Source organism: Bemisia tabaci, chromosome 9 (assembly GCF_918797505.1).
Source record: "Bemisia tabaci chromosome 9, PGI_BMITA_v3".
Classification (NCBI taxonomy): Eukaryota; Metazoa; Arthropoda; class Insecta; order Hemiptera; family Aleyrodidae; genus Bemisia; species Bemisia tabaci.
Genome location: NC_092801.1, coordinates 30,234,887 through 30,256,975, shown reverse-complemented (window position 1 = coordinate 30,256,975; position 22,089 = coordinate 30,234,887). Strand labels below are relative to the sequence as shown.

At 40.4% G+C, this 22,089-nt stretch overlaps 2 protein-coding genes across 2 annotated transcripts; both read left to right on the top strand.

Annotated features, from left to right (window-relative positions):
* The first annotated feature begins 1,347 nt into the window (after positions 1-1,347).
* Positions 1,348-9,006, top strand: LOC109030321 (uncharacterized). The gene is made up of 3 exons (XM_072304724.1): positions 1,348-1,484; positions 4,245-4,348; positions 8,745-9,006. The coding sequence occupies exons 1-3, from the start codon at positions 1,455-1,457 to the stop codon at positions 9,004-9,006; spliced, it is 396 nt and encodes a 131-aa protein (XP_072160825.1). The 5' UTR covers positions 1,348-1,454.
* Positions 9,007-10,071: 1,065 nt separating this feature from the next.
* On the top strand, positions 10,072-18,271 carry LOC140225483 (uncharacterized). Its single transcript, XM_072304564.1, has 2 exons — positions 10,072-10,483; positions 17,903-18,271. The coding sequence occupies exons 1-2, from the start codon at positions 10,152-10,154 to the stop codon at positions 18,204-18,206; spliced, it is 636 nt and encodes a 211-aa protein (XP_072160665.1). The 5' UTR covers positions 10,072-10,151; the 3' UTR covers positions 18,207-18,271.
* Positions 18,272-22,089: the final 3,818 nt, after the last annotated feature.

Sequence of the window (22,089 nt, the reverse complement as noted above, 5' to 3'; positions counted from 1 at the left end):
ATTACGGACGCTAGAACTTCGTGAGTTGAAGGACTACCGCTCTCTTTTTGGACCGTAGTATCTTGATTTATTTTGTGAGGAAAGCTCCGTAATTTTGAAGGATGCCTGCCATTCCTAATATGTTGGAGCGCCTTCAATTTCGTATGATACCGTGCAATACCTCTGGTGTGAAATAGTTGCTTCAAGCGCCGTGGTACTTTGCGGCGCGGCGCGGCGCAGTGGGCGGGCAGCCAGCGCGAAAAGCGCATTGGCGCCTACAAACCTAACAAGGATACTTCACGCATTGCGCAATGCGTGAAGTATCCCTGTTAGGTTTGTAGGCGCCAGTGCGCCGCCGCTCCGCTTTGTGTTAGGCTCTAATATTTAATCTCGTGGAGTCAGCGTTTTTCAACTCATGACTTTGAAATGTTTGTACACTCTGTATGGATTATTCGCATTGTAATTGATGAAAAAAAATATGTAGTAGAGGAAAATATAATGTGCGTTTTGTAAATATTGAGGTGATTCCGTACAAACTTAAGTATTTACAAAGCACACGAATTTCTACACAATTTCTTACAGCCTTTATAGCCGATGGCGAAAAAGCAACAGCCAGGCGATAAAGTGTAAAGCCCAGCGCTAGGAACTATAGCCCGGCTGCATAATTTTTTATCGCTTCGTGTAGCCCGGCCGTATGATTTTCTCCGCATTCTACAGCCAGCTATATGATTTTCTTTAGCCGGCTATAAGAATTCCTGTGGTATTTTGAAACGCAGCTCTTATCGCCAATTTTTACCAGGGTAAAAGTAGTTTTAAGCTTTTAACGCGTGCCTCGCTAGAATTTAGTTCAGCCAAATTTAATTTTGGGAAAATTCCCGGATTTTTCCGACATTCGAATTCCGCCGTTTTTGTGTGTTTTTCTTGCCTCACCGGGCCAATTTTGCAAGGCCGTAGGATTTTTTCCACTTTCTACAGCTACCTATATGATTTTCTATCGCCTTCTTCAGTCGGTTATAAGAACTCATATCGTCACCTTCCAGGCAAAGTATCACAAGCGCCATGCGACGTTTAAAAATTTCCGCCGCCATTTTATTTTTTTACAGAGAAATTGTTCAACGAAGCTGTCCGAAAATTTCACTGAATTTTCTTTGTGCTGCCGATAAAATTTAGTGAAATTTCCAAAGAGATTCAACCAACAATTTCTCAGTAAAAAAATAAAATGGCGGCGGAAATTTTTAAACGTCGCATGGCGCTTGTGATACTTTGCCTGGAAGGTGACGATATGGTATTTTGAAACGCAGCTCCTATCGCCAGTTTTTACCAGGGTCAAGAGTCTTAACAAATTGTCTTGTGCTTTCAGTTCTCAGTCTTTTCGCTATCTCAGATCCATAAGGAGCGGGTATTACGATGGCGCGGCAGAGGGCTCTGTGGGAAGCGGTAGAAAGACGTACACACAAGACCGTCCACCAACGCCCATGCCCCGCCGGCTCCCGGCAGAGAACGAGGTAAGAAATAAAGCTCAGGAGAATGTTATTCCTCACCAAAGTCTCGTAAAAAGCATCTTTAAAATGTTTTAAAAAAGTCTTAATTGGACGTATTTTTATCAAAGAGAAGTATGTGCAGGTGGGAAAGTTGGGTCTGCTCGTTAGTGCCATCCGTTGAACATGACCATACCAGACAAGCTGTTTGGTCATAATTTCATGCACGATGTTCTGCTCGGCGTTCATGATCTCACGCACTCTTTCGTTCCTTACGCGATCCTTCCTCGAGATGACCCTACTTTCGAAACTTCAAACACGTAGGTATTTTTCGAAATAGCAAAAACTTCACTTATGCGCCTTGTCCCCCAAGCCCCTCAAATGGCCGTATTTCTGCTAAACGGAACAGTAGACGATTGGGGAAGAACCTAGGTGTGTGTTCGTTAGTTGAGTGCCGTAAGAGTGAACGGGAGTTATAAAGCGCCAGTGACGTCAGCCGCAGGCCCGCCACAAGGGGGGGGGGGGATACTGGGTCCTTGGTACCGGCGCCCGGGCCCTGGAGGGGCCCGTGACGCAGGTGACAAACCACTACGAATTCATGTGCAACCCTTGTCTCGTAGGAAAAAGTGAAAAAATTACCCTAAAAATTCCGCAAAAGGTGAATAAAGTTTCAAAAACACGCTAGGGCACTATAAAATTTTTCTTACTTTTTTAGAGATTTTCAAGATTTTGAGTATATGTAGAATGATATGTTTAGTAACTGTATTTCATTTTCTTCCGTTGTCGGATGCTAAGAGGCTCCTTTCTGGGCATCCTCGACTTCAATGGCTTAACTCCCTTGCCATAGACGTACGAAAGGGGAGTCCAGGGGGGCCCGGCTCCCCATAGAATTGAAAATTATCATCTGCCCCCTCAAAAAAAAAATTATAGATGTTTCGAATGCAACAATTCGAAAGTTTTTGGTGCTGAAAGTAAACAAAAAGGCGTAATTATTCTGCAGAAATTGATGGAAAATCTCCATCATAAGAGCTTCATAATGCGTCCAAATAGATTTAAAATTTCAAAAATTTCCCGGGGGAGGACCCCCGGACCCCCCCCCCCCCTGTGCTAGGGGCCCGGGCAAGAAAATTGGTACCAGGGCCCGAGATGGGATGTGGCGGGCCTGCGTCAGCGACGACAACGATGAGATCGACAGGTGTGCGCTTTAACTCATGAGCCCTATCCACTACGCTCTTGTCACGTGCCCACGGCTCATGAGTTAGCATATTTTGGCACTTAGTTCCGATTGATTTAATGTAAAATCCCATTTTTCCATTTCCACAAAAGGAATCACGTCCACTTTTGCATTGTTTCTAATGCAGCTTTCTAGAGCATACCCCCATCTTTCCCACTCGTCTATTGTTCCGTTTAGCGGAAGTACGTTCATTTGAGGGGCTTGGGGGACAAGGCGCATAAGTGAAGGTTTTGCTATTTCGAAAAATACCTACGTGTTTGAAGTTTCGAAAATAGGGCCATCTCGAGGAAGGATCACGTAAGTAACGAAAGAGTGCGTGAGATCATGAACGTCGAGCAGAACATCGTGCATGAAATTATGACCAAACAGCTTGTCTGGTATGGTCATGTTCAACGAATGGCGGATGATAGGTTGCCTAAGAAGGTACTAGATTGGGTTCCTCCTGGGAGGAAACGCAGGGGGAGTCCAGCGAAATCGTGGATAGGTGGCACTCAAGATGAAATTACAAGATGCCATTTACCACATGGCCACTGGGTCGATAGACAAGAGTCGCGATTAGGTGTCGCAGAGAGCCCGGGGCCAGGTACTAACGAGCGCAACTAATCTTTCCCCCTGCACTTAGTTCTGTTTTATAGAAATACGTCCCATTTCATCTCGTATTTTATTGGGTTTCAAGGAAACGACGCAACATTCTGCAATTTAGCGAGTGTATGAAATCCAAATCAAAAGGAAATTCTCTGAGAGTTTCAAGGCATTAATTTGCTCAGTAATCTTGTAAAAAATAAAATATGAAACGTCAATTACTCATTCACGAGACGACTTCGGAGATTTCTGAGGTGTTGGACGTACTTTTCGTGCAAAACATGAGTTGTGATGCTGAGTGTCTCATACCATGTAGAGAGGTTCATCATTCAGCCTACGTTAAAAAATGTTTCAGTCAATGGGCCACTATACGTGGATGGACAGGGAAAAATGAGAGCGCTAAATTAACCTACTTCAATTCGCAATTTGGAGCTACCATATCTGGCTCGCTCATAAAAGCACGTACCTGCATAGGGAAACTATTGGCACGTACGTTGTTTTTAAAATAGGCCAGATACAGTATTTCCATCTCGCAAAATGTGGTCCGATTGAGGATTAGATTTTAATACACTTTCCCAATAAATAAATAAATTAATCCACCTTGTTAAATAAATTAATAGATATGTAAATGCGAAGCCGCCATGATTTGGCGTATTTAGGTACTTAGTTTTTAGATTTGGGGGTAGACTGTCTCATTTGGAATCGATATTTATAGTGGTTTTAAATGGAGTAAAAAGAGCGTTGCCAACTGATTCCCGTCCAGAATTGCTGTTATTTTTTTTAATCCTGTGGGTCCTCGTAGGATCCACGAAGGGTCAGCTCTGGTTCAACTATAAAACCACACATTCACGTAAGAAAACCACTGGTACATACGTTGTGTCTAAATTGAGTCAGCGATATTACTTCCTTGTCGCAAAATGTAGTCCGAATACTCTATGATAATAAGTGACTAATTCAAACATCTATTGCAGAGTTCATCGAAACCCGAAGAAAACCGGTCTCTCCTGAAATCAGTCAGTGCCAGATATTGGGGCAAAATTACTTCCAGTCTTGGTTTCGGCAACAGGAACACCGGGTTAGTTTGTTGGAATGGGTCACTAAACCTTGTGTTTATATTTACTATTATTACTTTATTATTATTGCGTTTTTATTACCTACTGCAAATACCAGGTGAGTTGATTACGTGGTGATTCATTGCTCATTTTTGGACCCAAAATCCCGGACAAACCGGCTTTTAAAATGTCCAAAGACTCAAAGGAATTTCAAACGCCCCGAAATGGCGGGGAAAACTTACTAAGTCCTAGTAGTCCATTTTCAATAAAGTTTAGCATGATTTTTGAACTTCATTAGAGGAAGAAATGACTTGATTCAAGCATTATCATGCTCAAACTTACCACCAAGAAGATTCTTAAAAAATAATTTCTCAATAAAAAAAATAATGCTTGTATAAAGAAGAAAAGATGCCTTCATATAAAGAAAAGTCACTTACATCAAGCAGAAACCTGCTTTCATGACAACATACTTATGAATAATTTTGCCTGAATCGAGTCACTTGTTTCTCTAATGTAATTCAAAAATTACGCTAAACGGTATTATATACGGATGCTAGAACTTGGTGAGTTTTTTAACTATCGCTGCTCCCTTTTTGTGCCGTGGTATCTTGATTTATTTTGCGCGGAAAAGGATGCCTGTCATTCTTGATGCGCTGGAGGACCTTCAATTTTGTATGATACTGTGCAACACCTCTGTTGTGAAATAGTTGCTTGAAGCGCCGCGGCATAGCGCGGCGCGAGAGCGACCAGCGCAACACGCGCATTGGCGCCTACGAACCTAACAGGGATACTTCACGCATTGCGCAATGCGTGAAGCATTCCTGTTAGGTTTGTAGGCGCCAGTGCGCGCGTCGCGCTGACAGCACGCCGCGCCGCGCGACGCTCCACTCTTTATTCGGCTCTAATAGGTATTTACTCTCGCGAAGTCAGCGGTTTTCAACTCATGATTTTGAAATGTGTGTACATTCTGCATGAATTATTCTCGTTTAAATGTATATGTATGGAAGGAAAATGTAATGTGTGTTTTGTAAATATTAAGGTGGTTTGTGTCAAATTTAATGATCTCCCAAGCATTTATATTTTTTCTTTTATATTTATTGCTTTTACTGTGCTACAGCGTGGTGTACGCGCAACCAAACGCTCAAAATTGGATGTATTTGACTCTAAAAGATCAATGCACAAATGGGTTAAAAGCAAAAATTGCGTGCTTCTTGGTTTTTTCCCTTCTCTTATTCATTTTTGTATGGTTTCTTTCAACACAACCACGGCCCATTTAGATTAATATTGATGCCGTCGCTTGGAAAATGTTTCACAAATATTTGCCATGTTTTAAATACGTAAATGTTTTTAAAATGAAGTAACATTTTCATTAAAACAAGGGTGTATATAAAGTATATTTTGCATCGAAAATGTCAAGGATACATTTAAAACCGAATATTCACTGATGACAATTTGAAATGATGAATCAAAAGAAGAAAGTAATATTTCTTTTAAAAAATATGAGTTATCATAACAATATCTCCTTCTCTCTCAATTTTCTCATTTCGATATTGTCGACGTAATTTTACACATGGACTAACATATAACGCTTGGACCGAGTCTGTGTTGCCTCTTCTACGTGTGGACGTAAACTACAAGGCAAAACAGGTATGTCCTGAAACCTAGCGGGTCTGTTGATGATCACCAAACTCTTATCACCATACCTCAGACCGTACATGTTTTTGTTGTTTTTTTTTTATTTCTATATCGACTTTTCGAGTGTCTCTTAGTAACCCTTTTGATGAAATGTCCCTCTAACGACCACTCCCCTCACCCTAACAAAAAAATCCTGGTTCCACCCATACACACAACCGTCCCTAATACTGGTGTGCTAATTAAAAACGCCGTATGAGCCTTGAGGTGTTGCCAAATCTCCTTTGATAAAACACGAGTTCTCCAGAAAACTTGTGAATTTCTTTTTTCGAATTTTTAAGGGAATTTAGTTCACAATAGGCTATAGACAAGGTCTGAATTTGAAGTGATAACATCACATGTTTTCCCTTCAAAATCTTACATAAAAATTGATTTACATAACGGGAAGTTTGGAAATCTTCTCCATAACGAGATTTCAACGCGTGTTTTCAACACAGATCAAATGGAAATTGGAGTACACAGATAACGTTAGTTGTATTTTTGCCTTTAAATCAATATTGATTGAAAACAATCATATGTTGCTCAGTAGTTGATTTTCAGACTTCCCGTTGAAAGATTCGTTTCCATTGTGAAATTTTGAAGAGGAAACAAATATCGTCGTGCTTCAAATCATACCTTGTCCAGAGGTCAATTTTATCTAAAGTGTCTAAAAATTTCAAGAAAAATAATTGACGAATTTCTTCAGAGATACATGTTTTCTGAGAGAAAATTTGGCAAAATTCGAATGCTCATACGGCGCATTTTTCCTTAGCACGGCTGCAGCCTAATTGTTGAAATTTTGTATTTATCGGGTAGACATATATGACATAGCGACGGTGAAACTACCAAACCACGTATCTCGTTTGCGGTGTTTAAAAATCTACGCTCGCATTTTATTTTTTTGAAGTCGACCAAATCAATATCATTCCTTGAAATCTTCACAGAATTTTCTCCGCACAAAGAGGAAAAATCACAGAAATTTTCAAGACTAGACGTTAAGTAGTTTTTCATTTAAAGAATAAAGTATGACAGGAAGTCTGTGACGTCGCAAACCGAGATACGTGGTTTAGTAGTTTCACCGTCGATAGGTTAAAAGGCGGAGTGTGATTGGTTGGCGATGTCTTATTGCTGCTTTGCCGTTCCTATGTCGAATGGAACTCACGAAAATCTAAAGGCACCTCTCAAGTTTCCGACAGTATGTCGTCCATTCCACCGGACAAAGGCACAATATAGCAGCGATAAGACATAGCAGACGAATCACGCTACGCCTTCTAACCTATGTCATCTGTGTGTCGCAGGCAAATAGTGAAATCAGGCATTTTGTCAAATGCCTAGGCAGATAGTCAAATTTTAACAGTCTAAAAAATTTGGTTAATTTATGGCGAAGAGCTCACGATTTTTCTCTATTTTTGGAAAAATAACTTATCAAACCTACAAACTCTTTTTTTCTCTTCCTCTTCAATTGCTTCTCATATGTATTATCAAATGTTGAAACTCCAAAAATTTTGTATTTTACGACCTGCTAAAAATGTTAAGATCAGTGATTCTTCAGGAGCTAAATATTGTTTAAAATACTATAGTGTGTGTACATTTTTACTGAGAATTTTTTCTTGCAGGAGCAATGAATTATTTTGTCTGAAATTAGGAAAAGAATCAGAATTTCAATCTAAGTTAGAATATTTGACTATTTGCCTATAGGCATTTGATAAAATGTCTGATTTTGCTATTTGCCTGCGACATATGTTTACCCGACAAACATAACATTTCAACAATCAGGCTGCTGCACTGAAAAAAAATTCTCGGCGTTTTGACCAAGGTCAGTTGGTACCTTTACCATCTCACTTTTTTTTACTAATTATTGGCAATTTTACCAGAACAGACTGGTAAAGTTACCTAAAAACCGGTTTCTTTACTGTTTTATACAGGTAAGAATACCACTTTTATTGGTAATCAATTCCTGGTAACTTTGCCATTTTATCTCGGTAATTCTACCACAGTCGATAAAAAATATTGGCTTTTTTACCAAGGTCCAGTAAAAATACCGAGAAAGTTCAATAATTTTATCGATATTTCTCGGTAAAATTACCAATTCCATAGATGGTACCATAGATGGTACCAAGAAATAACTGGGATCAAATAGAACCCGGAATTATTGGTAATTTTACCCTTTTCTTAGTAAATACACCGAGATTTTTTTTTCAGTGAGGAATCAGAATCTCAATCTAAGTTAGAATACATTTTGACTATTTGCCTGGGCATTTGATAAAATGCCTGATTTTGCTATTTGCCTGCGATATATGGACGTATTTCTACCAAACAGACCTATGTGGCGATGAGAAATGTGGGGTGTGCTCTAGAAATCTGCATAAGAAGCAATGTAAAAGTGGGCGTGGTTCCTTTTGAAGAATTGGCAAAGCGGGATATTGCATTCTATCAAACAGACCTATGTGCAGCTGAATGCGGAACTCATGAGCCGCGGGCACGGCAAGAGAGCGTTGTGGACAGGGCTCATGAGTTAAAGACTCCGCACGAGCCGCACACGTCTATCCCGATCCCGAATCTGTCACCGCTGACGTCACTGGCGCACAATTATTCACATTCACTCTTACGCAAGAGAACTAACGAGCACACCCCATATTTCTCACTTCCACATAGGTCTCTTTGGTAGAACTACGTCCATATGTCTACCCGACAAACACAAAATTTCAACAATGAGGCTGCTGGATAATGTCCTGTTTCTTTGAACAGCGATAGCGTGGTGAGGGTTGAAGAAACCGGCCCGAGGGAAGAGAGAAAAAAGAAACGCCCGGGAAAGCGCTCGAGTGTAGAACACTTTACTCCAGTGAATATTGGCTATGTCAGCGAGGACACCACTCCGTGGCAGGTGCAACAGCCTACGCAGCCACAATCACCTTCTCCGAAGAAGCCATCTCCGGGGCGCCCAGCAACTACACTTCGAAGGCCTAGCTACCGTAAGTCTCAAAGACATAAAGACGGAGTGCTCGTATAGTACCTAAAAGTATGGTTGGCCGTCCGTTTCTTTAATAAAAATTCACCCTGAGAAATATGTTTTCCCGTGAGGGATTTTTTTCTTACGTGAGGGATTTTTTCTCTCTTGTGAGGGATATTCTTCTTTCGTCTTGCGCGAGTGATTTTTATTTTGATTCTCCGTGTGGAATTTTTTTTTTCGTGGGAAAGATTTTTCTCTCATGCTGTTCCACATGTTGCCAAGTCTATCAATGTTTTCGTGGATTTCTAGGTAGGCGTTCGGGTTCACCGATTCCCCGAGATCGATATCTTCCGGAGTTAGTTGCGTTTTGGATCTCGGTGAAGCGAGGTTTTTGGTCTTAGCTGAAGTTGGTGTTTGGCCCCTTCCCCCCTACACCCCTACATTATTGCCCTTCGAAAAGTCGGGTTTTTGACGCCGCGGTAGGGACACCCTTGGTTTCTTCCACCTTAATTGCTTTGATCCGATTTTAACGTTGAATCACCGGTGCGAATGTGCGTCACACCGACTGACGAAGGCAACGTGGAAGAAACCAAGGGTGTCACTGCCGCGGTGGATGACGTCAACAACCCGACTTTTGAAAGGGCGATATCTCGGCTGATATTGAACGGAGAAAGTTGCTACTTGGACGAATTCTATTATTTTTTGCTAATTTACACGAATCGATCATCAAAACACGATTCTGTGACCGCGGTGCAACTGACCCATTGTTAACCGCACACTGAAAAAAAACTCTCGGCGTTTTTACCAAGGTCAGTTGGTATATTTACCATCTCACTTTTTTTACCAATTATTGGTAATTTTACCGAGACAGACTTGTAAGCTATCCTAAAAACCGGTATTTTTACTGTTTTTTTCAGGTAAAAATACCACTTTTATTGGTAATCAATTCCCGGTAACTTTGCCATTTTATCTCGGTAATTATACCATAGTCGATAAAAAATATTGGCGTTTTTACCAAGGTCCAGTAAAATTACCGAGAAAGTTCAATAATTTTACCGAGATTTCTCGGTATAACTGAAAAAACTGGGATCAAATAGAACCCTGAATTCTTGGTAATTTTACCCTTTTCTTAGTAAATACACCCAGATTTTTTTTTCAGTGCACGTTTAGGTTTTTTGCGTTCTACCTCCCGTATTAACAAAACAATGTCGGTCACTTTTTCATACTGTACAGAATGGTCACGAACAGTTAGTGCTTCGCGTCCGCAAACGGAAGAGGAACTGGCGGCTCAGGAACGCAGTGAGCGTGAAGTTACAGAGCAGAGGAACCGGCTCTTGGCTAGCCTGTGGAATCAGAATAAGGGACAATCTTCCAAAGAGCCAAGTCAAAAGCGTCCATCTTCGCCCAAGCAGTCTGGCCCGAGACCCTTCGACCCCCAAGAAGTGGCAAAAGATGGCAGAGGCAAAGTTGTCTACGCGACATCGCTGAATGATCCCCGGGCGCGGGGTCTTGCGCAAGGAATCCCTCAGAACACCAGGTAAGAAGTTCTTCGACATCCTTGGGTGCCGCCGCACAGCGGTGCGAGTCGATTGGAGAGGTCGGACATGAAACTTTCAACTAAAATTGCTAATTTTGATGGTTTTTCCTAGAGTACTTGTATAGGGAGAGTAGCGACAGATCTGAAACTCCGAAAGTCCATTAGGCCTTCACCGATGCCTCCGCGAATAAAGTTAGGGCCCAAAAGGGCAGCCAACCTATGAATTTCGAATGTCCAGAGGGATTTACAAATACAATTGTTACGAACCGTCGTTTAGAAAGCATGTATTTGGTTTACTTTTTGCATAAATTTACTTATTTTTGCGAAAGAACGCTCATTTATGTACATTCTTAGCCATCTTGGTTAGAATTGAAATCTGTAGGCTGGCAGTGAAATTTTGTGTGTTAGAAGTTGCTCAGAAGGGTGGCTGCACTTTTGGGCCCTAAGCCCTCCATGAACCGATCCGTCGCTACTCTCCCTATACAGGTACTCTAGTTTTTCCGTCACATTTTAAAGTTCAAGGGGTGTTGCTGGAAGAAAATTATAGGCCTTGTCTCCACGGGAAGTTTTCATGGGATTTGTCCCAAGTTCGAATCGCAGGATTGAAACCTCTGGGATTTTTCCCGGTTACCGTCTCCACGGAACGGGGCTCATACAGTCCTGCGACTAAGTTTGCGCGGGAAGATAAATTAGTTAAAGTCGAGTATTTAACCGGGATTAAAATGATAATTGCACTCAATTGACAATTAGACACATTATTTTAACTAAACAAACATTAACAATGTAGTAATGAATAAAATATCGCACAATTCGTTTTCACTTCTTCTTCTTCTCTCAGTGGGTCCTATGGGCAAGTACCATACTTGGTACTGGGAAAAATATTGATTAACTCAATATTTTTCCCAACTTCGTTAGTGGGATTTTTCCCTGGGGCAAATCTCGTGAAACGGCTCGTGGAGATAAGGCCTTATGAGAAAACCAATGGAACCAATATTGGAACCTCAAAGTTTGTATAAACGGAGTTATAAGCGTCTCAAGTTTCCGAATTTTGTCCGAACTCTCCGATTGATTCGATCCACTGTGCGCCGCTTGTGATGGAACAAGTCAATGGGAGGAGCACACTGCCGTGCTACGGAGGGGCGCCGTATGAACATTCGAGAGTTGCCAAATTTCCTCGGATAAAATGTTTATTTTCGAGGAAAGTTTTGAATATCCTTCCTTGAAATTCTCAGGAGCTTTAGGTGAAATTGCGAGGAAACTTATCTGAAAAATTGGAAGAAAAATATTTACGAGGGTTGTCCCAAAAGAAACCGGACTTTTGTCATAGAAGGCGAACCGAACGTTGTAATGAAGTTTTCTTGCGCTTCTTTGAAAGCTGATAAGCTACTGAAGATGCTTGTTTTTACAGAATGCAAAAATTCGTCTTGGTAAGGAAACTACACGCTTTGGAATAAAGGAAAGTCAAACTCGAGTTGCGATTTTTGTCTTTATGTCAAGAAAAATTTAGATACAACTTAAGAAGAAACCCAGGTTTTAAGTTAAAAACTTCGTTGCTCTCTTATTCAAATGCTTAAATATAAGGAAAGTAAAATTTTAAGCAGCTTACCATGTCATCACCTATCCACTTCAAAATACTCGCCAGCTTTGTCGATGAATTTTTGCTACCGTTTCTTCAGTTGGGAGAAACACTTTACTGTTGGAAATCCTCAGGTTTGAATGATCGCAATTCCTTCAAGGTGTTCTCTTGAATTTACCGAAAGGACAAACTGTCAATCGCGAATATTCCAATGGTGTTCTGAGACGATTACGCGAAAATTTCCGCAGAAAAATAGGCCCGAGCTTTGGGGAGAGAATTCCTGGTTTCTGCATCACGATAATGCACCTGCCCATGCATCCCTCCAAATCCGCGAATTTTGTGCAAAGAATGCCATGAGTGTCCTCCCTCATCCCCCGTATTCACCTGACCTGGCTCCGTGTGATTTTCCTTATTTCCACGACTTAAATCTACCTTGAAAGGTCGACGTTTTCAAACCATTCCGGAAATTCAAGAGAACACCTTGAAGGAATTGCGTTCATTCAAACCTGAGGATTTCTAACAGTGTTTCTCCCAATTGAAGAAACGGTGGCAAAAATTCATCGACAAAGCTGGCGAGTATTTTGAAGGGGATAGGTGATGACATGGTAAGCTGCTTAAAATTTTAATTTCCTTATTTTTTAGGATTTGAATAAGAGAGCAACGAAGTTTTTAACTTAAAACCTGGGTTTCTTTTTAAGTTGTATCTAAATTTTTCTTGACATAAAGACAAAAATCGCAACTCGAGTTTGACTTTCCTTTATTCCAAAGCGTGTAGTTTCCTTACCAAGACGAATTTTTGCATTCTGTAAAAACAAGCATCTTCAGTAGCTTATCAGCTTTCAAACAAGCCCAAGAAAACTTCATTACGACGCTCGGTTCGCCTTCTATGACAAAAGTCCGGTTTCTTTTGGGACAGCCCTCGTATAAGTTTACCAGGAAATTCGTGTTTTATCAATCGAAATTTGGCATCGCCCTAAGGTTCATACGCCGTTCTTCCTTAGCACGGCAGTATAGGCAGGTCCAGGTGGGGCGCACAGTGGACCGAATCGATGGGAGAGGCCGGACGAATCTTGAAAACTTTAAAAGCTCATAACTCTGTTTACACAACACTTTGAGGCTCTAAAAGTGGTTCCATTGGTTTCCTCGTGAAATTTTCCTCTAGAACTACCCCTTTAAATTCAAAATGTGGCGAATTAAACATCAAAATATGCAATTTTAGTCAACAATTTCATGTCCGACCTCTCTGATTGACTCGATCCATTGTGCGGCATAGGAAGCGCCCCCCCCCCCCCTTCCCTCAAAAAAGAGAGGAAGAGAGAAGGGAGGAACTGAAGAAAGTAGAAGGAAGGACGTCTATATTTGGTAATGGACCACCAGACAAGGTCCTAACTTTATTATGACCCTACCCTTTAATCTCCCTGGGATTTTATTGCTCACTTTTATTTAGATCGACTTCGGTTTTTTGATGAGTGAGATGTTCGGTTTTAAGGGCAAAGAAAGTGCTGAGGTCTTGCTTGCGAGTAGATGTGCCTTTTTTAAAAGTTTGAATCGTGGAGTAAGTAGTTAAAACAGATCAGCGCAGCCGGGAAAAAAATGAGGCAGGCCAGGCGCCTTCAATTTTGTGCATGCAACACAAACATCCGTCAAGCACGAATAGTCGCATCCTCGCGCCGCACCGTGATGTAAGATAGAACAGCGCAATGCACTTACGACAATACGTGTAGTTTTTGAATATGAGACAAGCCGGTGCGCCTTCATTTTAGTGAATGCAACATGGACATCCAATACAGAAAATTCGAAAACGCCTTCAATTGAGGCGTAACACCTCACGCGTTCCGGAGGGCTCAAATAGTTGTATCCCTGCGCCTTAGCAGGGCGATGGAAGCTTTCTATTGAAGTAGCGTCACCGCTTGGTTTTTCGGTTTTCCTGTGCCACTACTGCAGATTCGACCGTTAAGGCCGTAGTTTACGGGCGCTATAGCCAGGGTTGTATTTCGCAAATTGATAATTTTTGCAAAATAATTAAAAATTAAGAAGCAGTAGTAATTTTACTGAATAATTAAGGGAATTCAAATCAACAATATAATGAAAAACAATTCGGAAAATCTCGTAATACAAATACAGAAAATTCCAAAACGCCATCAATTGAGGCGTGATACCTCACGCGTTCCGGAGAGTTCAAATAGTTGTATCCCTGCGCCTTAGCAGGGCGATGGAAGCTTTCTATTGAAGTAGCGTCACCGCTTGGTTTTTCGGTTTTCCTGTGCCACTACTGCAGATTCGACCGTTAAGGCCGTAGTTTACGGGCGCTATAGCCAGGGTTGTATTTCGCAAATTGATAATTTTTGCAAAATAATAAAAATTAAGAAGCAGTAGTAATTTTACTGAATAATTAAGGGAACTCAAATCAACAATATAATGAAAAACAATTCGGAAAATCTCGTAATACAAATACAGAAAATTCCAAAACGCCATCAATTGAGGCGTGATACCTCACGCGTTCCGGAGAGTTCAAATAGTTGTATCCCTGCGCCTTAGCAAGGCGATGGAAGCGTACTATTGAATTAGCGTCCCCGCTTGGTTTTTCGGTTTTCCTGCGCCGCTACTGCAGTTTCGACGTTTAGGCCGTGGTTTAAGGTCGCTAAAGCGAGGGTTGCATTTCGCAAATTGATAAATTTTGCAGAATGATTAAAAATTAAGAAGCATGAGTAATTTAACTAAATAATAGCGGGAACTCAAATCAACAATATAATGGGAAACAAATTGGAAAATCTCGTCAAGTAACACACAAGATTCGAAAACGCCTTCCATTGAGGCGTGATACCTCGCGCGTTCCGGAGAGTTCAAATAGTTGTATCCCTGCGCCTTAGCAAGGCGATGGAACCTTTCTTTTGAAGTAGCGTCCCCGCTTGGTTTTTCGGTTTTCCTGTGCCGCTACTGCAGTTTCGACCGTTAAGGCCGTAGTTTAAGGTCGCTAAAGCGAGGGTTTCATTTCGCAAATTGATAAATTTTGCAAAATAATTTAAAATTAGGAAGGCAGGGTTGTATTTCGCAAATTGATAATTTTTGCAAAATAATTAAAAATTAAGAAGCAGGAGTAATTTTACTGAATAATAAAGGGAACTCAAATCAGCAATATAATGCAAAACAATTTGGAAAATCTCGTCATACAAAAACAGAAAATTCCAAAACGCCTTCAATTGATGCGTGATACCTCACGCGTTCCTGAGAGTTCAAATAGTTGTATCCCTGCGCCTTAGCAAGGCGATGGAGGCATAATATTGAAGTGGCGTCCCCGCTTGGTTTTTCGGTTTTCCTGTGCCGCTGCTGCAGTTTCGACCGTTGAGGCCTTAGGTTAAGGGCGCTAAACCCAGGGATGTATTTCGCAAATTGATACATTTTGCAGAATAATTAAAAATTAGGAAGCATGAGTAATTTTACTGAATAATAACGGAAACTCAAATCAACAATATAATGCAAAACAATTTTGAAAATTGAGTCATACAAATCCATCAAGTACGAATAGTCGCATCCTCGCACCGTGATGTAAGATGGAACAGCGCAATGCACTTACGATAGCATACGTGCAGTTTCTGAGTATGAGACAGGGACAAGGCGGACCGCCTTTATTTGTTGAAAGAAAGCCCTATTTTTTCTGCTGGTTCATTGCCTTAATTTCCTTCAGAACCCACAACCATCGTTAGACTATATTTCTCTTTTGTAGACATCAAAGGATCTTCAGCACATCTATGCTCCAGGCTCTCCAAATTTTCAGAAATTAAGTCGATATTAGAATTCACTTAAGCAGACCCTCTCGTCAGTTCCGTGAGAATTTGACACCACTACCGGGATTCGAACCCTCGGGACCAATTCTCCCGTGCTAAGGAAGAACGCCGCATGAACATTCGAGAGTTGCCAAATCTCCCCGAATTAAACATGTTTTTTGGAGAAAGTTGGGCATATTTTCCTTGACATTTTCAGATATTTGGATTATGCTGCGAACAAAATCGTCTGAAAAATTGGAGGAAATATATTCAGAATTTTTCCAGACAATTCGTTTTCCATTGAAGGAAATATAGTAACGACGGATGCTCATACGGCGTTTTTCGCTAGCACGGCAGTATTGACCCTAGAGTCAGACGCGTTGACCACTAGGCCAGCCTATGGGCCGATTTTTGAAATCGATAGACAAAGCTATAGACAAAGAAGACAAAAGGGATATGGAGCGATCCTATTGGTTAAAAAGGGTGGTTCCTTTGGTATAGGAACTCTCGTGGGTTGCCGTTAGTTTTACTTACCTCCTATTTCCATTGCGACCACCCGCTTCCTCCGATACGATCACTCCAAATCCCTTTTGTCTTCTTTGTCCATAGCTCTGTCTATCAATTTCAATAATCCGGACACTTCATTCGATTTGAGTCAAAAATAATGATTTCAAAGATAAGACAGATTTTTTTAACTGTAGCTACAACAATATTAATAGTAACTAGAATAAATTCAATAATGAAAAATGGATATAAGAAAGTAGTAGCTCTTTCCACCCTTAGTCAGCTCAGAGTTATATTTATTTCTATATTAGCTAGTTTACATTCATTAGCTTTTTTTCACATAATTGTACATGCGGCCTTTAAGGCACTTATTTTTCTATGTAGAAGAACCTTTATCTCGATGAAAAGTAGACAATTTCCACGAAAAATTTCTAGAACCAGGAGAAACTTAACAGTAGGGTGGTCTCACGATAACTGGAATAGTTTTGTCGCCGTAATAGACAACACATTTTTCGAACATATTTTTAGTACTAATGATGATTACTCGAATTTTTTCGCAATAATCTTCAAAGGGTTACGTATTATAACACTTTCTAGCGAGTTATTTCTCTACTTTTCAATTTTAATACATTTATGTGACTGAAAATAAGCTGTCTGCTACGCGGTAAATATTCAGCGTAACAGACAGCACATATTTTCGGCGAATTATATATAAAAATTGAAAAGTAGAGCGATAAATCGTTGAAAAGCATTAAAACGCGTATCCTGTATAGATCAATGCAAAAAAATTCGAGTGACTATCGTTACGACGAAAAATATATCCGAAAAATGTGTTGTCTGTTACGGCGACAAAACTATTCCAGTTATCGCGAAACCACCCAGTAACCATCATCTCATTTGATGCGGCAAGAATAATCTTGTGCGCAATGGACCACTGGACAAGGTACGAATTTAAGCAATCTGATACATGCTGCTTTATCAGAATTCCACGCAGAACACGATTCGTGCAACGAAAATTACTGGAACATACTCCTAACGAAGATATTAACGTTTTTATTTCACATTGGTTACGAGGAATTTGCACTGCCCGCTCACAAGAAACTCTAAGCTCTACTTGAGTCAAATCGCGCACTACAACGGTTTCAGCAAGCTTCCCTCAATGCTCAATCGAGCAATGTTCATTTTCCACCATGTGTTGTTCAAACTATAAGCAATTTGCAATAGCTGAGCCGAACCGTCAAGATTGAGGTTTTCAGATTTTCATACCGCAGAGACTATCATGATATACGTTTAGCGCGCGATGTGAATCACGTAGAGCATTGAGTTTTCATGAGCGGGTTGTTTGAATTCACGCATCAGGAATCATTAAATGTCTTCGGAAGGAGTCGATTTCGGTAATTTTCAATGTGCGCATCGTGTTTTACATAAAATTTTGGTTAAGAAACATGTATCAGAATGCTGAAATTCGTACCTTGTCTAGTGGTCCATTCCCTTTTCATCAAGAATTTATGCAAAATAGATCGTTATCGCCGTGCTGGCTGGCAACTGACACATTTCTTCCGTTTTTGACTCCAGTGCAGGGCCTCGAAGTCCGAAAAAGTCGTTGGAATGGAGAAGAGAAACTTCGATTCCAAAACCACGGGGTCCTAACGGGCAACAGGTTCCTTCTTCGGGAGCAACGACTCAGAGCGCCCCTCCGAGACAGATGCGAACTATATCAGGACATCCGCTACCCAGTTCCTCCTCGTCAGGAGTTGCTGCACCGAAGCCACAGCCTCCGTCTGGAAAGAGTGTCCCTAACTTCGACTATGTGTGCGAGGGTGGCAAATGTACCATAAAGTACGCCGAAACAATTCCAGAGGAGAATTTGCCGAAATAAACAACGCGCAAATGCTGCCGTGCCTAGTAGCAGAACCACAGAAGGAAAAGATGAGGATTATGTACGAAAGTGTTAAAAGTGAACATTTTCATGTAACCATTATATAAAAAAAAGTCATAATTTTCGTGAGCTTTTCGCAAACTTACTAAAAAATCTTCTGATTCGCGAAAAGCTCACGAAAATTATGACCTTTTTCTTAATATAATAGTTACATAAAAATGTTCACTTTTAACACTTCCGTATGCATGCGTTATATAAAAAAAAACTTGTCTATTAAAAAAAATTACCTTTTCTAGCTTTTATCATTTTTCATATTTCATGGTCAAGTCTGAAATTTGATTTTTCTTTATATAAGCGTTGCACGTTTTTCATATAAAACAACCATTTAGATAATAGATATGTTTTTTTGTACTTTTTATTGGAAAAACAAAAATTATGCTACTAGAGATAGCGAAGAGAGCCGTGAGTGCGGAAATTAAGTTTTGAGAAAATGGGCTCGGAAACGTCTGAGCGAAAAATTTTACTGAAAGAAGCCTTCGTTCTTCTTCAAATGGACCAGTAGATAAGGTTCGAATTTAAGCATTTTGATGCATGTCTCTCAACCAAAATTTCACGTGGAACACGATTTGCGCAACGAAAGGATGTGTCCAATTAAGGAAGGTATTTCGGCCATAACCTTGGTCGAAAATTGAAATAGCTTAGAATAATGTCATGTACGGTCAAATCGACTCTTAATCATCTACCTTGTGAGAACTTGTCCTTATTTGAGGTGTTTTTGAAAGGTTTTTGTCTGATTTACCAGCGCAAAATAGTGAAGTTTTGCAGTTCTCTCGAATAAATGCTCATTTTCGATCCTATAAATTAGATTGTTTAAGTATGAGCACATGCGACTACGACTTCCTCCTTTAAATATGTTGTAATGGGTGTAATATTCGAATATGAAAGTGGTAGTCCCTTGTGCAGGCACTTAAAAGTGAACTTTCTTCGAATTTCAATGTTTTCAATATCAGTAGTTGCAAAAGTAACCCTATAAGTCTGAGAACAGTTTTTGAAATAATCGACAATACTTAGGTGACTAATGTAATGCATAGTCCGTTTGATGGGCACACAGTGGTCAAGCTAATCAGCGCACAGTGAACGATAATCAGCAGGTAATCGGCATAATCAGTGAACTTCAACTGCTCGCAATTCCTTAGATACAACCGGTTCAGCTAAAATGAGTGTTTCTCTATGTTTTAGGGTCTAAACTAAAAGGCTACCATGCTTAGATCCTCAAACCTTTTGGGCCAAAAAACTCCCCTCAATGGGACACCTACTTTACTGAAATCTACTCCTAACCAAGATATCGAATGTTTCTCGACGCGTGAATCCAAACATCCCGCTCATGAAAACTCAATGGTCTACGTGAGTCAAATCGCACAATAAAAATTACCATGACAGTCTCTGATATATGAAAATCTGGCAACCTCGATCTTTTTTAAACAATTTTAACAAACAGTGAAAGGTTCATGTAAAATGGTTAAAATTCCTTTTTTAAAAACTCACCACTTTCACTTGGTTAACCTCAATCTTGACGCTTTGGCTCAGCTGAGTCGAGTTGTTTATAGTTTGAACACCACAGGGTGGAAAATAAACGGTGCTGGATTGAGAAGCCTGCCGAAACCGTTGTAGTACGCGATTGAACTCACGTAGAGTATTGTAGAGTATTGAGTTTCGTGTGATCGGGCAATTCAAATTTCCCGTAACCAATGTAAAATGCAAACGTTGATATCTTAGATAGGAATTGATTTCGATAATTTTTGATGCAAGACTCATCTTCTACGTAAAATTCTGGTTAAGGAACATGTATCAGATTGCTTAAATTCGTACCTTGTCTAGTGGTCCATTGTGCTGTTTTAGATATTTCAGTGATTTCATTTAAAAAGGATCAGACAAATTTTGAAGGAAACTCGATTTCCAAAATTTGAGAATTACGGCTCTCTTCGCTATCGCAGCAGAATGGTCAGTTGCGCTATAGTCACAGACTCGTATTTTGATGGTTTAAGTGTGGAGATTAGCAAAAAATAATGATACGTTCTAAACACCAAGTTTCTACGTCCAATATTAACGGAGATATCGCTTGTAGAAAAAACACAGTGAATGACGTCATCAACCGCGGTGGTGCATGCCTTGGTTTCATCCGTGTTTAGCGTTGAGCAACCAGTGCAAACGTGTGTACCCATGTTTGATGAAACCAAGGTAGGTATAGACTACCGTGAACGATGCCGTCATTCACTGTGTTTTTTTGATTAGCAATATCTTCGTCAATATTGGACGCAGAAACTTGGCGCTTGAACTGATCTCATTATTTTCTGTCGATATATGAGCTTAGACCATCAAAACACGATTTTATGACTAGCGCAACTGACCCATTAGCTTGTCCAGTAATTATTAAAGAGCTTCCCTAACAATTGGACGGGTCATTTGAAGGAAGGCGTGGCCGCCAAATCTTCAAAAATGGATTCTTCGACATGCTCGACCCCCTCCCCCTGTAACGCTTCGTAATGCAACCCCGGACTCCCCTCAATAATTATGAAGCTTGACGAGCCCCTCCCTTCTAAACCTTATGATATCACAAATTTAAGGGAAACCGTTGAATGTATTACTGACTAATATTTTATGTGCTGGTTACTTGCTCAAATTTCCATCAATTTCCGATCAAATGGTGACCGGTGCGCACCATCTACCATCAAATTTCTGCGGCCTGCAAAAACTTGATGGTAGATGATGGAACTGTGGGGTTCATCCGTCATCTGATTTCCACACAACCGTGCTTATTTCAATCAACACGCTGTTTTAATTAATTTTACTCATTAATCTAGATAACTCTCGACCGCCATCTTGGTCATCATTTTGATCGGAATTTGACGGACATTTGAGCGTGTAACCAGGCCATTAAGTATATTTTTAATGACAGTGAGGCGAATAACGTCGAAGAAATGAAAATGGCACATTTATTAATTTATGCGTTTTCCATTATTGAAGAAGGTTGCGTAACACGAGCATGATCCCCTTGTAACGTAGGCTCATACACCCCCTTTCCCCCTGTACGTTACGTTGTTCACAAGCGCTGTCTTTTTTGTCACGTTGCGACACCGGAATGACTCATCAAATGAACTGCGTTTTGAAATTCCTGGCTCATACATAAAAACACCTTTCTACGTCGGGAGATCAAAAGCACGTATGCCGTTTCTAAAGTGATCCAGACATCGTAGTTCCTAATTGCAAAATGTGGTCGAAATTAAGTATTCCCCATGGAATACTTTTTGAAGCAAAAAGCTGAATAATGCGACTTGTTTTACGCAGATTGTGAAGTCGGGAGTGAATTACAAACCTTCTAAAAACTCTCATCGCGATTATTCATCCATTTCCAATGCGAGACGACTATTTAGTTTTCTCCGGCATGAATTTGCAATGGACCCATTTAAGCGATACGAGGCGTATTTTTTCACTAAAATTTAATGTTAAACTTGCTAAATGTATTTTTTTAATTTCCGAATAAACTTGTATGAAAGATACCTGCATTCATTTTTCACATCATAACTAGCAAACTCAGTGAGTCAGCTGCGCTGGTCACAGAATCGTATTTTATGGCCTGATTCCTGTTGATCAGCTAAAAACAATAAGATCCGTCTAAAAAGCACCTCTCTGCGTTCAATATTAACCGATATATCACGCTTTGAAAAATGACGTGACGTCATTTTTAGGGCCGGATTAAGGGGGTGGCCACATGGGCCGCGGCCCACGGCGGCAAATTTTGCAATCTTTTTAAACGTATAGGTATTAAAAAAATCGGATTCAGAAAAAAAAATTATCAATGAGAAAAGGGAGATAAAATCTCTCT